Genomic DNA, 16,066 nt, shown 5'->3' on the forward strand with positions numbered 1-16,066 from the left:
TCCCCTGCTAGCTTGTTATACAATTAGCCACAATTAACTGTTGAATTTGGCCCTGACATCTCAGTGTGATGTTCACAAATTATACACATATACACAGTGAACACAGTTGTGCACTTTCTGCATTCCAATGAGCCTGGCCATTGTAACTCAGTGTGACAGTGGAGGATAGTTCTGTGGCTTATTCTGTTATTTACTTATGCACGGTTATGTAGCAGAACTAAAGCAAAACCACCAAATGTTTTGCAGCCATCATCAGTGTCGTCTTATATTGTTTTCTGTTCTCTGGTTTGCATGCATCACATATACAGAAATTATGTATTTTTATGGTCGCATTCATTACTGTGTTGAAGAGTATGTTTCACATTTAATAAAATAAATAAATAAAAAATGGTTGGACTGAAGTTAGTGCACAAGTGGCATGATTTTTGGTAACAGCTGAGTGTATGTTAGCAGGGGACTTCTGCATTAATGTATGCACGCGCACACTCACAAACACACACATATACAGCTGTGGACCGTTTGGGAGCCAGGAGAGAGAATTTGCCGAGAATTCCCACTGAGATGCCAGAGTCGACAGGCGTCATTTGATAGTTTGACATTTCAATTTTAGCCCCCAGCTCTGTCTTCCTGAGTATCGCTTCTTCCTCTTTTTCCTGTCTCTCTTTCCTTTCTATCCCCAGTCTCTCTTTCTCACCCTATTATTCTCTGCCCGTCTTGAGGAGCAATCCCAGAGCCGTCAGTCATTGCATTTTGTTACCTTGCTGAGGGTGGGATTAAGTTTGACGCCCTGACACATTTGCTGCGAGATTGTCTTTGTACACCAATCAGATCTGCCTGTCCTCCTGTCGCTGGGCGAAGTAGTACACTACAACATGGGCCCCCCTAATCTCTATCAGTGTCTGTCTGCTGTTCCCCCTCTTCATCTGTACCCCAATCTTTTTCATGCTCCTTCTTTCTGCCCCTTTCACTTACTGTCCTCCTCTATTTGTCATTGTCCCTCTCCTTCTGACACCTACTCTATTTATTTTTCTCTTGCTTGCTTGCCATCTTACTTACACTGTCCCTTTTTCTTTTCATCCACTCTGTTTTCATTTGAGTTGTCTTTAGTTCAGGCCTTGTTGTCTTAGTTGAATGCTGACACACTGGGGCACAGCTGGAATGCAGACGGGAACACAGTCTGTGCATTTGTGCGTAGATGTGTTTTCGTTACTTAGCGTGTCCTTCGCTGTGTGATGACAGCAGCAGAGTTTCCCTGTGTTTTCTTTACACATGCAATACCAGCACCATCAGCTTTTACAGATCCATGTTTGTCTGTATGCATTTGCATGTGTGTCTAAGACGTGCTGTGCAGATTGCAGAAATGAATCAATGACTCATTTGATCAGTCTGTGTGTGTTAACTTCCTAACTACTCAAAGTTTATGTGGCACAATGGTGGCTCTCACTGCTCTTGCACTGACAATGTTAAAATTTCACCTTAAGGAAATATTCACTCAGACAGCAAAAAAGCTATTTTATGCATTTGTATTGTACATTGCTTTTTACTGTTTGTTCTACAAAAACTGTACTTACTAATTTCCAATTACTTTCACAGCAAATCACAAAAAAATAGAAAAAGTATAATTTCCTTGGGGAAAAAAGAAGCTTTTCTTAAACCTCATTTATTCAGCAAACTTTTTAAAGTTAAAAAATGTTGGGGTTTTGGGGGATTTGAGTTTTTAGAAATACCTTTCTTTTATCTCCTACTAACCAAAGAAATTAAATTCAGTTTAGCATTTAGTTAATGCTTCAAAATTGCTGCTGAATAAAGGCATTACCAAGATGACAGCTGAGTAGCAGGACTTATCAGCAAACATTTAAACAGCTGTAGTCTCACCATTTTCTTGACATTTAGACTTGGTTGAAAAAATATTTGGCATCTGTTGGATGTCCTTCAAGAATGTTGCTCCAACGTCCTTGGACTTTCTATTTACTTAACAGTTAAAAGAAATTAAATACTCTTGCTTTCAAGAAAAATAAGATGCTTCAAGTCGTTTGGTTTAGGAGAGACAATGGGTCAGTCCACACAAGAAATTTCCTCACAAAACAAATAAGAGAGAATGTCCAAAATGCCTTGAATGTGTTTTTTATATGTGAAAACAGATGTATGTCCAGAAATAGTAGTCTGTGTACATGAGTCTGTGTGTCTGAGTAAACCACTGTTTTACATTGAAACAGCAACATTTGTTCATTTATGGGGCACTTTTTGCCATTGACCACTTTTGACAAAATAAATAACGTCATTTCTTGTAGAATGATTTTCCTATAAGCCACAAAATAACCTGCTTCCTGTTATTTAAATATGTTTTTGTATTGTCTTTTGTTGCAGGTTCTGTCCCCCCTGTCTGATTCGATACTGGCAGAGAAGACTGTAACTGTATTAGATGACAAGGTAAATATTGCTTTATTATATATATTTGTAATTTAGTTTAGTATGTTCTTGAGTCCAATTTAGCAGATTAAAGGTTGTACCAGAGGCCAATATTAAGATTAATTACATCTGAAAGCAAACAACAACCAAAGTTCCTCACAGAGTAAGTAAACACGTGTTTATTAGCGCTGCACCTGTACATAATGAACTCAAATTATGCATATTTATTGAATAATGCAGCATCAGACCATGGCACGGCATACAAAGAGTGTTGTGATTTACCTAAAGTGTAAACTGTATTCTTACTTATAGCATGTTGAATGTCTAAATAATGTCTGATACAAAAGTTATATGCTAATAAAAGAGTCACTTTTATTTTTGTAATTATGCTATATTAATGTATCTGTCTTCCATTATTGATCTAAAGAGATCCAAATGTGCTGAATCTCCCAGTTTTAAAGTGACTGACTTTACATTTTAGGATCACCATCAGAATAACAAACCTTTAAAAGGGGACAAAACTACAACTTGAACTTTTTTTATATTTCTTCTGTGAATGACAAACACATACATTGTTTTTTTTCTTTTCTTTTTGTTTTTTGTTTTTGTTGTTTTTTTACCTGAAGGTCACCATTTCAGACCTGGGAGTCCAGCTGGTTGCATCTTTGTCCCTTAGTTTGAGTCCAAGTCCTGTAAATTCTCAAGCCATACAATTAACAACCACAGCTGCTGACCTGCTACATACACCTAAACAGGTAGGAGATCACTTTACGTCAAGTCTACATCTGCTAAAATTTTGAGATCCTGTTATTCAGATTTACTTCTTGGCCCCAATAAGAAGATGTAGCTAGACAAGTACCCATTTCAAGATTGCATGGTGAGGGGTGAGAGTACCCCAGCTTTCATAGAGCCAGAGGCAGACACGCTGAACATGGATGGATGAATTATATAAAAAGATTTTTGTCCTTACGAATATCTGTGATTTTACTCACACATTAAAACATTTTTGCAAGCCATCACATCCTCTCACTTTATCTAGTTTGGACATGTGGCCATGTGATTCACATGCAGACAACTCTCTGCCTTTAGGTTTTTATTACACAAGTGAAATGATGGCCACCATCTTTGCCTGTTCATCTCTTCACAGTAATTCCCTAAAGGTTGTAATCACAGCTCTTAAATAGTAATTCTGCACTGCGAACATTATCTAGATGCTATCTCTCCCAAAATCAGTTTCAAATTAGGGAAATGTAACTTCAAGGCTATAGCAATTACAACAGCTAACGATTACAACAGCCATTTCTTTTTTTAAATGAAACTTCAGGCCCTAAATACAATCCAGTAAAAGAAATTAAATCGCAACAATGAATTTGTCACCTATGTTTACTAACACAGTGAAACTAAAATTATTATAACATTTTAAAATCTTTTTTAACCCGTCTTTGTCTCCACTTTGATCCATTATATCATCACACATACCCATTAACAGTTATTACATGCACATATTTATACTGTACCGTATTGCCAAGGTACCATATTACTTATTATTCTTGACTTTTTGAATGACATTGCCAAAGGTTTTATACCATATAAAGTTATATAGAATATGTTAAGCTCTTTTTATGCTTATTTTTGTTTGTTTGTTTTAAAATTACCACAACATAAATACCACCCAAGGGCTAAGCAGCTCACCCCAATCAAAATATAGGTCCTGCAGTTTATTAAAAATTCAAAAAAGTACTGAATCTTACTCTACCTTTGTAAAATTATTTTACTAGGTTATATCAGTGTAGTAGTATTTTTATTTTTATTAATAAGAAGAACAAAGCTGTTTGTAAACGTAAATCTGTGAAGCAGGACCATTTAATGGCAAGTTTCCCACATGTGGGACTCATAAAGGTTTATCTTATCTTATCTTATTTTAAGAAAGAAGAAAAATCTTTGCTTTTCTTTTACATTTTGTGTGAAATTGGAACAAAATTGCCAAAATCTAGTTTGGTTAACTTAAGCTACTTTGAAAATCTAGTTAAAATTTTGTGTAAAAAATGAACAAACTGAAAATTATGTGTGGTCAGCATTTGGACAAAATACATTTGCCATGGGTCTGCGGCGGCAGACCATGTGTTTCTTTTTAGCGGACCCAAATACAGACACTCAAAGCAGGGACAAGGTTGAACGAAAAACACGCCGTTTATTGAATGTGGAACACAAACCAAAACCAATAGCTAAAATAAACCGGGAAAAAACTCAACTAAAAGCAAAGCACAGGGATCATGGAAAAACTAGGGCCCGGGAACACGGGGGAAGACGAACAGACAGCCTCACACTGAACAAAGGGAGACAGAGGACACAGAAGGGCAATGAGGGAAGTGGAAACACATGGGAAACACAGCTGACACAAATGAACAAGATGCCACAGGGGAAGTGTAGAATATATATATACGGGAAGGGCGGTGTATACGAGTCTGGCCTAAGTCTTCAGTCAGAAAGACTGCAGCAGTCCAGGAGTTTTTAGTTCACTGTCTTTAATGAAACTTCACAGAAGAACTGGTTACAGCAGGGCTTGCCATGATAAATCCAACTGTGGTACAGCCAGATATGCACTTATAATTGTGGCAGATGCAGTATTGGTGACTATAAGCATGGTTTTCTGGAAACAGAAACAGGCAATACTATAATTAGCAGGGTCAAAGATAACTAAGCAACAATCAGAACACATCATCTACTCTGACACAGCAATATTTTACCATGTCCACAAGGGGTCACCGTAAGACCAGAAGTTGGCTAAATAGCACATATCTTTCCAGTTGCTAGTACCAAGGCAAGAATGTGGCAAGCTAACAACAGTTAAACTAAACAATAAACAACAGAAAAATCCTTTAACCATCCGCGGGATGTAATCGTTGGAGGAGATTCTGGCCACTGGTATTAACTTAGTGCAAATTAACTAAATAATTAAATAATTAAATAAACCTACTAACATGATATCAGTGTACCGAGGCATAACTTTAGCTTTAACATGCACAAACAACTATAACTATTATCGTACCAGTTAACCTGTCAAAGGTAATAACACTTACAGTTTCATTAACGCACACGGAATCACACAAACTGCGTTACAACTGCCATGCTCTGTCGCTGCGTCTCTCACTCCCACTCTCCCTCTGCGTGATGTGCACATGATCAATGATGCGCTCATTTGGGTGCCCTTGATTCTTGCCTCTAGCCATCCTGAGGCTGAGTCAGCAGGGAATTTGCACAGGAAGCAAAACTAGACAGACTGAACATGCAACACGAGACTATCAAAATAAAACAGGAAACACTGAGACGTATACTGACACATGAGCTTGACACAGGAAGAATGGCAGATGAGAGAAGGAGCGAGGGAACACGAGAGAGAGGGGACGAGAGAGCACAAGAGAAAGAGACATGACAGGCTGGGGAAACATGGAATAAACATGACAGACAGGAAGGGCTGATGAGACATCCCGACAAGACAACATGAAAACTAAACATAGCAGCCCAAAAGATACTGAAAATATAAAACCAAAATATTACACACAAAGAAATCACAAAACACCATTAATTCTAAAAGGCTGGGACAAACGACCCAAGACTACGGCAACATTATGAAAATGCCATATAATAGTAAATAAGATTAAAAAGCTACACAGTTGGGTCTTTGACAGTTTGTAATACTTTACAAGATATGTTTTGATATTTTTTGTCATTTTGTTATTAGCTTTCCAATGTTTTGTGCTTCTCCTGATAACATGTTTGAAATTACTGTGTTATTAGATCTGGATAACTACACTGGGCAAAACCTGCAGAAATATATGGAAGAGGTTCTTAAATGGTTAAATATCAGAGAAATCTCATGCACTTGATGATTTTACACTGCCCTAAGGATTTAGCAGGAACATGCCACAGTCTTTTGAGCCTGTGAATGTGGACTTTGGGATTGGCCCACAATCACTCATCTTTTAGAAAATACTTTCAGAGTCGAAGAGAGGTGTTCCATCAAGTAGTTCCCAAGCTTCTACAATAGCATTTAACAATTTCAATGATGTTAAAGTGAACTAGAAAGCATATCTGTTTAGGTTCTAAATCATACACGTCATAGTAGTCTAAGGAGCTTGGACTTCTTTAAGTTTCTTGAAGACATTTCACCTCTCATTCAAGAAGCTTCTTCAGTTCTAAAACCAAATGGTGGACAGTACCTAGTGGGAGTTGTCCCTTAAGAGCGTCGCTGACTCACTATTGAAACTTCACTGTAGGTGGCAGACAGTGGGTGTCGTAAGCCAGCGGTCCCCAACCCCCGGGCCTCGGACCGGTACCGGTCCGTGAGTCACTTGGTACCGGGCTGCGAGAGTTGAGGCTCAGGTGTGAAATGTATGGTTTTCAGGGTTTTTATCGGTTTTCAGCGTTGTTTTGTTATCGTTTTTATCGTTAACTCGGTTTTCCTGGGTCTTTTTACGTATGTTATGAATAAATCTTCTTTTTTTCGGTACCGGTACTAGTTTTATTTTGTTGTATTTATCCGCGACACCTTAAAGGCCGGTCCGTGAAAATATTGTCGGGCATAAACCGGTCCGTGGCGCAAAAAAGGTTGGGGACCGCTGTCATAAGCCACCTCTTCTGTTCAAAGATGGTCAATCACAGTGGACATAGATGGCCTCTTTCACTACTCACTTTGTTAAATAAAAAACTAAAATTCAGGCATGTTGCATGCATAAAATGTGAACTTTACCAAGGAGCCAACTTGAAACTTACAAGAGTCCAGCAAATATAAAACTGTATGACAAGGTCCATGATAAGAATGTACTGTGATGAACAAAGGCAAGATTGGGCGTTAACAAGACCAAAAAAAAGACAAACATAGGAAACATAATAGGAAACAGATCAGAAATCACAGAGACAGGCGAGGAAGTAAAATAAAGCAAGGCACAAAAGAAGAAAGGGGGAACAGCCAATAAAAAGCAAAGACTCTTTGTTGATGTCAGTTATGTTAGCTTGAAATATCAGATGACAACATTCTTTCTATCTTGTGCAAAGAAAAAGTATCAGTGATAGATATTCTCTTTGATCTTCTTTCGTAAAAGGTCACAAGAGGTTCAACCAGTGTCATTAAAATACATTTTAATGATTGGATGAACTATTTAAAAGCTTCAGTTGTAATTGTGCAGGTTTTTTTCTCTCTTTTTCAGGAAGCTGGGATCAGTGCATGGATCCAGTACAGTGATGGTTCAGTGACACCACTCGATATATATGATCCAAAAGACTTCCTACTCTCAGCTGTCTCACTTGATGAGAATGTCATTTCTGTTACCAATCAGGTACTGGCATCTTCTTTTATATTGTCAGCAAGTAAAGGTAAAACTGCATAAAGAAGTGACAGTTTTATACATTTGTAGATCATGCTTTTCAGAGCAGAAAGCCCACATTCAATTCAGTTCAGTTCAAGGTTTATTTACAGTTTGGAAAATCATTACAAAAGCTGCCTAAATGCGTTTTAAACTGTAAGGTATTAACTTCCACATTCTCTTTGTCATTTAGGAACAGCACTGGCCCATTGTAGTAGCAGAAGGTGATGGGCAGGGGGCATTGTTTCGAGTAGAGATGGTCATCTCTGAAACTTGCCAGAAGTCAAAAAGGAAGAGTGTGCTGGCATCTGGAGTTGGAAATGTTATAGTTAAGTTTGGAGCAAAAAATGACGAAAGAGGAGTGATGGGAAGAGGGGGGCAAGATAATGGTGGAGGGTTGGATAACAGCACCAGTGAACAACGGACAAAAGATGGAGGAGAGTGGAAATCTAACAGTGCAGCAGTGGACCGAGAGGAAGGAGCCATGAGGAAGGTATGGAAAAAAAACAATAATAAAACAGTGAGGAAAGGATATTTTTAAGAGTATTTTCCTTAAACTGTAGTTTAGAGTGTACTCACATTAGATAAACACATTTAATCATCAAAGTTTAGTTTGTTTAAGTAGTGTAATCACTGTGAGTGGTTGTTAACTACACCTTCTCGGTCCAGGGCATCTCAGTATGTCACACATATAGTCTGATTATTATCCGTGCCTAGCACAGAGCTCCCAATGTTTCCTGCCTCTGTGAAAATTGCTGTGTTAAATATAGTAAATAACATAACTGTAATGCAGACAGGACAATATGTCGCTGCTTCCGCAATTAAGCCACAAAGGAATTAAATAATTAACCTGAATGTTGTGAAAGAGCAGAGCTGATGCTGAGGCAAACTCATGTATATAAGAGGGGTATACAACGTATGCAAATATGCTTGTGTGCAGACCCCCCCCCAAAAAAAGCAAGTAGTTCAACAATAAATGATGTTATGGTAGGATGATTGCTGACTGGTAGTATACTAGAGCAGGAAAGGAAGCAAGAGTGGAGTTCAACATGGATTGGTAAAGCATGAAAAAACATGAAAGACCATCAAAAACAACATGGAAAGCGCAGACAGTGGATACTTTTATTGTGGTTTCTCTTCAGTTCTATATATGTTATGACTCTATGCTCTTCTTTGTGACTGGCTGAAGGACCAACAACAGCCTGCAGAATAGCCTGCAGATTAACCATTCACGGAACTGCCCAAAGTGACACTACAAAATGTAGACAACACTCTGCAAAACAGACTGTAGACTCTTCATAGAAGCAATGCAAATGCATGAAAAAGACATTAAGCACAGTGTGAGAGCAGGCCAGCAGGAGAATGGGGAGAGGGAGTCAATCTTCTGTAATAATGCCGTATTTACGTGAATCCAAATGAATATACAAAATCCACATAATTTAACCATTTACTATATCTGTGTTTTCATTTCCATTTTCAGGTTAGCTCAACAACCAAGAGTACAGTAACCCATCGTGCTTCAGGTGCCAAAGGTGCTGGTGGTGGCAGCAGCAGTAGTCGTGGCAGTGGTCCCAGCCAACCAGGCGACTACAGTAGCTACCCAGCACCAGTGGAGGTACCGGGGACTGGAAACAGTGAGCTAACACAGCCCACTAGAGGCCTGTCAGACCTGGAGATTGGGATGTATGCCCTTCTGGGGGGTATTCTGCCTGGCAATACTGGTTTTCCTCATCAACTGTGTCAGCTTTGCTTTCAGGTAAAAACCCCCCCCAAAAAACCTTAAACATGTTACTCAGCAACAAAACATGATGCACATTAAATACTAAGGCAGGTCCATTATGGTTAGTTAATATATGGGTGGAATATAATGTGAAACTGAAAGGATCTATGAACCAAAAAGCTGGTTTTGACAGGTAATCTGTATGGGCCTAATATGCCCATATTAGGTGACCATTGTCTATTGGAGGATTAAAATTTAAGCCAGATCAATGTCTTGTACATAGCCTTTAAGTTAAAACCTGCAAGAAAGCTTATTCATTCCAAACAATATTTAATGATGGGCATAAACAGCTTTGCTCAACCACATTCTCTTGTGAGAGAAACCTTTTGAGAGAAGTCAATTGAAAATAAAACAATTTCAAGTGTAGAGATTGTTGTCTGATTTTCAAGATCCCATTAATACACTAATTCTTTACTTTTTAGAGAGGTAACTACTGCTCCAGTCGGGAGTAAAATATTCATATCAACAGGCTAGTTTATTAGAAACACGTATCACTGAGCCTAAACAATTATAAAAAAGAATAAATAAATCATGAATTACCCTTACAATAGCAGGAATGTTCAATGAGCTTATTTTACCTGTAATAAGACTGCATCCTTCTAGTCGTCCTTCCTCCCGCTTTTGCCTCTAAAATCAGCTGATCAATATTTTCACGACAAATGCAGTAATCAGTTATCTGTTCTTTTCTGATTCTGTCCTCTCCTTTTTGTTTCAAAATGGCAGAGAACATTAATTGCTCTGTGGCTTATTAAGTGATCAGTGGAAAGCAGCGGTGGTTGGCACAAAAATCCAGCATACCTCTCAGATAAATGTTTTTGTATTAAACTTTTTTTATGTTCTCATATCCTTTGTGTGCTGCTATTTTGTGGATAGGAGTGAAATCCTCAACTTTTATATGAGTAATGATTTTTGCAGTCATTCCTTATATTGTCTGATAATGCCTATAGATTATAGTCATGAAACTGCATTTGTTTAAATTTTCACCTCAATTGATGATTCATTATGAATTTTCCTCTGCAGATACCGTCACAAGCAAGTCCCAGTTCTAGAGGCAGGAGGCAACATGAACCATGCCCACGACTGGGTCTGGCTTGGCACTGAGGCTGACCTTTTAGCAGACCACTCTGACCAATGCCAGGGTGGCGTGCCGGATGAGTGCACCACCATAATTGACCGCAATGAAGGGGGCTACGAGGAGAACAAGTATCTACTGAATGGGGCTGGTAACACCTTGGTAATGGGCATGGGCACTATAAGTGGGAGCGGTGGCAGAGGTGGACATCGGGGTGTCACCCATGGACAAACCTTGCCTAGATCCGTTCCAGAATCGCATCAGTGCCTTTCAGCAATCACTACCGGTGGCAAAGATGCTACAGGTCAAAAGGAGCATCTGAATAATTCCCCCCAAGCCACAGCTGCAGCTGCTGTTGCAGCGGCCAAACGCAAACGCGTCAAATTCACATCTTTTGCCACTGTTCTGCCCAATGATAATTCAGGTGGTGGCCCATACACCAACTCATCAGTCCTGGTGACGAATGGGAGTGAAGATGATATCAAGTGGGTGTGCCAGGATATGGACCTAGGTCAGTCTGAAATCAGAACCTATATGGAGAGGCTACAAGACAATCTGTGACTGATGGGAAAGAAACTGAGAAATGGAGGGGCAGAGGATTAGTACAGTAAGGGGAGAATGGACAATGAGTACAATTCACCTATAATGCCTTTGCAATGGATATATGGAGGGAGAATGGGAGGGATATAAGAAGCGTGAAGGGAACATAAAGTGTGATGATGTGTCTGGAAGAGTATCTAAGAGACATTGTGTTGGGTTGGGGACGCTTACATTTAGCATCCCTTAGGCTATGAAAAGCATCACTAGCTCACACTAAAATTAATGGTAGCAAATAATAAATAACTTTATGAGTTTTTTTCTGTTTTATTTATTGTGAAAATATTAGTGTAAAAATCAATAATAAAGTCACTATTGTTTAAATGTTTACTTTCAGAAAATTAGTAAACCATTGTATAGATACATACAGTAAATTCAGGGTACGTTATTGGACAGACATTTGTAAGCCACTTTACATTTAAACGAGGATGGGAAGGACTTACATCATGTCCTGCCTTCAGAAGTCTTTTTTACTCGTGTGGTATATTGCCAACCTTTGCTGTGGCCGTTGACTAATCATTGATCTACTTTTGATATACAAACATTTACCTGCCGAGTCTGCAGAATGGTTACGTAACACGTTCTCTGACGAATATGTGTTGTTGGTTTATCATGTGACCCATTTCTTATGGCATTTCTCATAAGTAATATGTGAAATGTAATAAATATATATAGTCCAAGTACTCAACTAGAAATTCAGGCATTTTGCAGTTACTAGTGGGAATTGCCATTCAGCTCTGTATTCAGGCAAATGTGCTCTTTCTTGAAACAACAGAGTGTCTTGAGAGTTGGAAAATGATATATCTTACAAAAGACTGTTTCTCCCTTGGATCCAAGACAGAGGCATTTATTCTTGCACAATTACAAACAGGAAAGGACATTAGCCATATTTGAGGCTGATTTTCTGTTTTCCCTGCAGCCAATGATGGCTTTCTCCCTCTATCCAGAATCACTCCTGTCATCCCCTGGCCCATCTCCTTGTCTGTGATTGGACGACAGTAGAACATTTGTGAAGTTCAAAAAAAAGAAAAATACACACACAGTGAAACACTGAGTGTAAGGGGACTGACTGAAGTGTCTCATATTAAAAAAAAGGAAGTGGTTGGGCTTTGCAAAGCCTGACTGAGCACCTAATAATGAAGATTATTAAAAAAAAATGTACCACATAGGCAACCAGACAGACAGGAGTACCTACAGTGTTGAACATTGAGCTAACAGGATGTACTGAATGACATGTGAATGGATAATGGAATGGATACCTGACGAACAGATATGGATACGTACCAGCTTGTTGAACATTATTATGAATATATTGGGTTTTTTTCCTTTTGTTTGTCCTTTTTGATAAATAGAAGGTTTTTACGTTTTTCTTTGTTATGTTTTTCCCTAATTTGGGAAGATATTAACTGTAGATTTTTATTTCAGAGATTTATTAAGATTTAAGAATATATGATCTTTTTTTTCCTTCTAGATACCTATTTATTTGAAATTACGTTTGAGAGGGTGAGGAAGGAATGACAGGGCAAGGACAAAGACTGAAAGTAATAGGCCTGCTGGTGAATGATAGCACATAAAAGAATAAGTGGAAAGAAGGACTCAGAACAGGCAGAGGTTGCCTCACCTTCGTTAAGCTCAGGTGACGAGTCATGAAGAACCGACAATAAAAAAGGAGAACTGTACGATGTTAAGATTGCAATATTTATTTATAAATGTGTTACTGTTTCAGAGTACACTGTATGTTGTAAATAAATAAACATGCTTCAAAGTGCTTGTGAATAAGATTGCAGGCCACTAGCAAACAACTTGGTGATATTTTGTACATTTTACAGTGCAAATATGGTACACAATACTATCTACCACCACAATGTGAAAGTGATCTTATGGGTTCTTTTTTCTAAAGATGTTCCAGTCTTTACTTCAAGTATTGAATGAGTTCTTGTCTTTGTACAGGGTAGAAATCAGTTTACCTCCGTGAAATGTAAAAATGGAGGCCATTACACTCAAAATTGTTTGAGAACGGCGAGTCTCAGAGGTCCATTTAGGAAAGCAAACTAAACCAACTGTCACAATGGTTTTTTTAGTGGGCTCATTCAATTGAAAACAAGGACATAATTTTGATTACTAAAAGCATCTCTATTTTCAATCATTTGTTAAACAAGAAACATTTGAAAAATACACGCTGGCATCAAAACACAAATTGGGTCTGAAATAGAAAGAATTGGGAATAAAAAGAAAATGCAGTTTAAACAGACACAGATAAGAGACCTGAGCTGATGCCAAATGGGGAATAAAATTTGCCGTATGGCCTCCACCAAAGCAATAGATATTCTGACTGATGATGACAACTATACTGTATGTTCTGGACACATTACTGTATCTATCCTACTCTGCTCTCCGATGTAGTTATAAGACTGCTGTGCTCCAAAGGAACAGTCAAATGGATCCTAGTTCAATAGTTGCTTAAGGTATAAGTGTAGCAATGCTCTCAGTTGAAAAACCTTTCTTAAATTGCTGTGAGTGTATTCATACTTTACAGCTTTGGAAATCCATTTTACCTTTTATTTTTAAAAAATATATGGATGTCAACTTAAAAAATACAAGGCTATTTTTGAGAGACTGCAGATTGGGTATTTCAGCTTGCACTGTATTTGATATCAAAGAAAATACACTGTAAAAAAAATATATCAATGTCAGCAAAAACCACAATGTACAACACGCTTATTAAACTACTGCTAACTTTGGTACATGTCCTGAGAGAAATAGTTTGAACTTATTTGCCTTTACAAATATCTGAGATAACCTCTCTAATATTGTCTGGTCTTTACCTCATCGTATAAAGCACCTTGTGATGGCTGTTATTGTGATTTTGCTATATAAACTGAATCCAGTTCAATTCAGTTGAAATGAAATAAATTAATTGCCACAACTGGTAGCTTCTAGAGGGTAGAGTTAACTCATGTTTGGTGCCACCAGTAACATTGCACAGATTTAGACAGAATTGTAAATGCAGAATCAAGAAAATTAATTTCGTTCTTCTCAGAAGTCGTCTTTATTGGTAAATTAATGCCTTATATCATATGGCAATTAGTTTTCTACAGATTATTCATTTATTTTTTGTTTTGTTTCTCGTAGTTGCACATACTACTAAGATGATTAGGCGTCTTTTACAGTCAATATTCAACATGATGGTGCACAGGAAAAGTTGCCTTATTTTTCTGACAGAAAATGAGCACTGCTTTCTTTTCAGAAAAGTTGTCTAACTCTGCAGATGCCCCTCGCCATTTCAAATCTTGCTAGAACATTCCAACATAGTATCAGTCGTAGACAGTATAAAAGATGGTTGTAGCTTCTGGGTCGTGGAATATGAAGCCAATGCAGAAGTGCCTTAAACCTAAAGTATACTCTGTCACAAGGCCAGCAGATGACAATAGCTGTTCTTGCAGAGACTTTATTTTCTTATATAAGTCTACTGGAAAAATGGCTTTCTGTTTTGACCTGTTTTGATCTGTCTTGACCCGATGTGTTTATGAACTTAGTCGCTCATTTTGGGTCGCATTGAATGCAAAAAATAAGCCTATTTTATAAAATCTTGGTCATTAAAAAAAAAAAAAAAGAGTATTATCCATGGTATTCTGCCATCAGACTCACTGCCTAAAAGTCTATCAATCATAAGTCATTATTCAGTGAGGAAATCACATTTCTTTAAAACCAAGATGGCACAATAAAAGCACTAATTTTAAGGCTTCATAACCAGTGGATTACATCATAGTAACTACTTCCACCTTTTACACTGGCTGTGATAATAGTAGAGTTGTTTTCAGACCAGTGCACATGACTTCTAAAAATACGCATTTAAAAAAAACTATTTCTCTTTGATAAAGCCAGCTGATAGCAGTAGATCAAGCAAGCAAAAACATTCTTTTATAGCAGGTACATTTGACTGCTGAAAAATCCAAACTCACCGGAACAGGTTAGATTTGACAAAATCTATTAAACTGTTATATAGTCACACATGGGCAGCAGTTTAATATACTACAGAGTAGAGGAGGTACTAGCAGACATCAGCCCTAAAGTTGCTTTTTTTTCCTTTTAATTATTATTATTATTTTTTTCTTTTTGCTATTGTCATTGTTTAAAATTGGTTAATGGAAGCTAATAAAATCCCATAACCAAAAAAACTGGCCGACTGCTCCTTGTTTTGTTTATTCTTCCATTTATCTATCCATTTATGCAAAATAAATCAATTAATTAATTACTTAAACTAAAAAAAATAAAAGCCTTTGGTTTTTTGCCACGATAATATCATGATTTTATTCATACTGCAAAAGGCATGCACATGCACAAAGAGAAACACACCAATAAAAAATGTTTTAATCCTGTATTTAAACCTCTCTTGGGGCAAAGAAAACAGGAATTTAGCCATTTATTCAAGCAATAAATGCTCATTTTCCTAAACACAGATCTGGTCTAAACTGAGATTTAGAGTAAGTTTTTTTTTGCACTTTATTGAATGTTTCTGCTTAGTTAGGGCTAGGCTTAAACCATGATTTGGGAAACTGTCTGTTAATGGGATTGTCTAAAATGTGATACGACACTCACAACACCAGACTAATTGAGTCTCATGCTCTTGGACTTAAAAGATTGTCTAAAACTCTTGCTTGTGCATGATTGTATAAAGTGGTGTAAAACAGCAAAAAAACAATTGATAGACAAAAAAACAAGTGAAAAGCACATTTGTTTTGGAAAATCTTTAGACAAGGTTTACAGCCCTACTCTTCTCATTTGTACTTGTGCAAAAGGTTAGTCAGCCGTTTCGTCTGAACAAATCAGATCAACAATATCCGT

At 37.7% G+C, this 16,066-nt stretch overlaps 1 protein-coding gene and 1 long non-coding RNA gene across 2 annotated transcripts in view; one reads left to right on the plus strand and one right to left on the minus strand.

Moving 5' to 3' along the window:
* si:dkey-215k6.1 (transmembrane protein 132C) overlaps positions 1 to 15,407 on the plus strand; it is a 265,444-nt gene extending 250,037 nt beyond the window's left edge. Inside the window, 7 exon segments of the mRNA XM_019366062.2 lie at positions 2,368 to 2,430; positions 3,036 to 3,164; positions 7,617 to 7,745; positions 7,966 to 8,265; positions 9,253 to 9,468; positions 9,470 to 9,528; positions 10,573 to 15,407. Of these exon segments, the coding sequence (XP_019221607.1) occupies positions 2,368 to 2,430; positions 3,036 to 3,164; positions 7,617 to 7,745; positions 7,966 to 8,265; positions 9,253 to 9,468; positions 9,470 to 9,528; positions 10,573 to 11,185 (1,509 nt within the window). The 3' untranslated portion in view covers positions 11,186 to 15,407.
* On the minus strand, positions 4,918 to 6,781 carry LOC102078870 (uncharacterized). Its single transcript, XR_267176.3, has 2 exons — positions 5,490 to 6,781; positions 4,918 to 5,059 (listed from the first exon to the last, which is right to left on the minus strand). It is a non-coding gene; the product is annotated as an uncharacterized LOC102078870 (long non-coding RNA).
* Positions 15,408 to 16,066: the final 659 nt, after the last annotated feature.

Source organism: Oreochromis niloticus, linkage group LG12, assembly GCF_001858045.2.
Source record: "Oreochromis niloticus isolate F11D_XX linkage group LG12, O_niloticus_UMD_NMBU, whole genome shotgun sequence".
Classification (NCBI taxonomy): Eukaryota; Metazoa; Chordata; class Actinopteri; order Cichliformes; family Cichlidae; genus Oreochromis; species Oreochromis niloticus.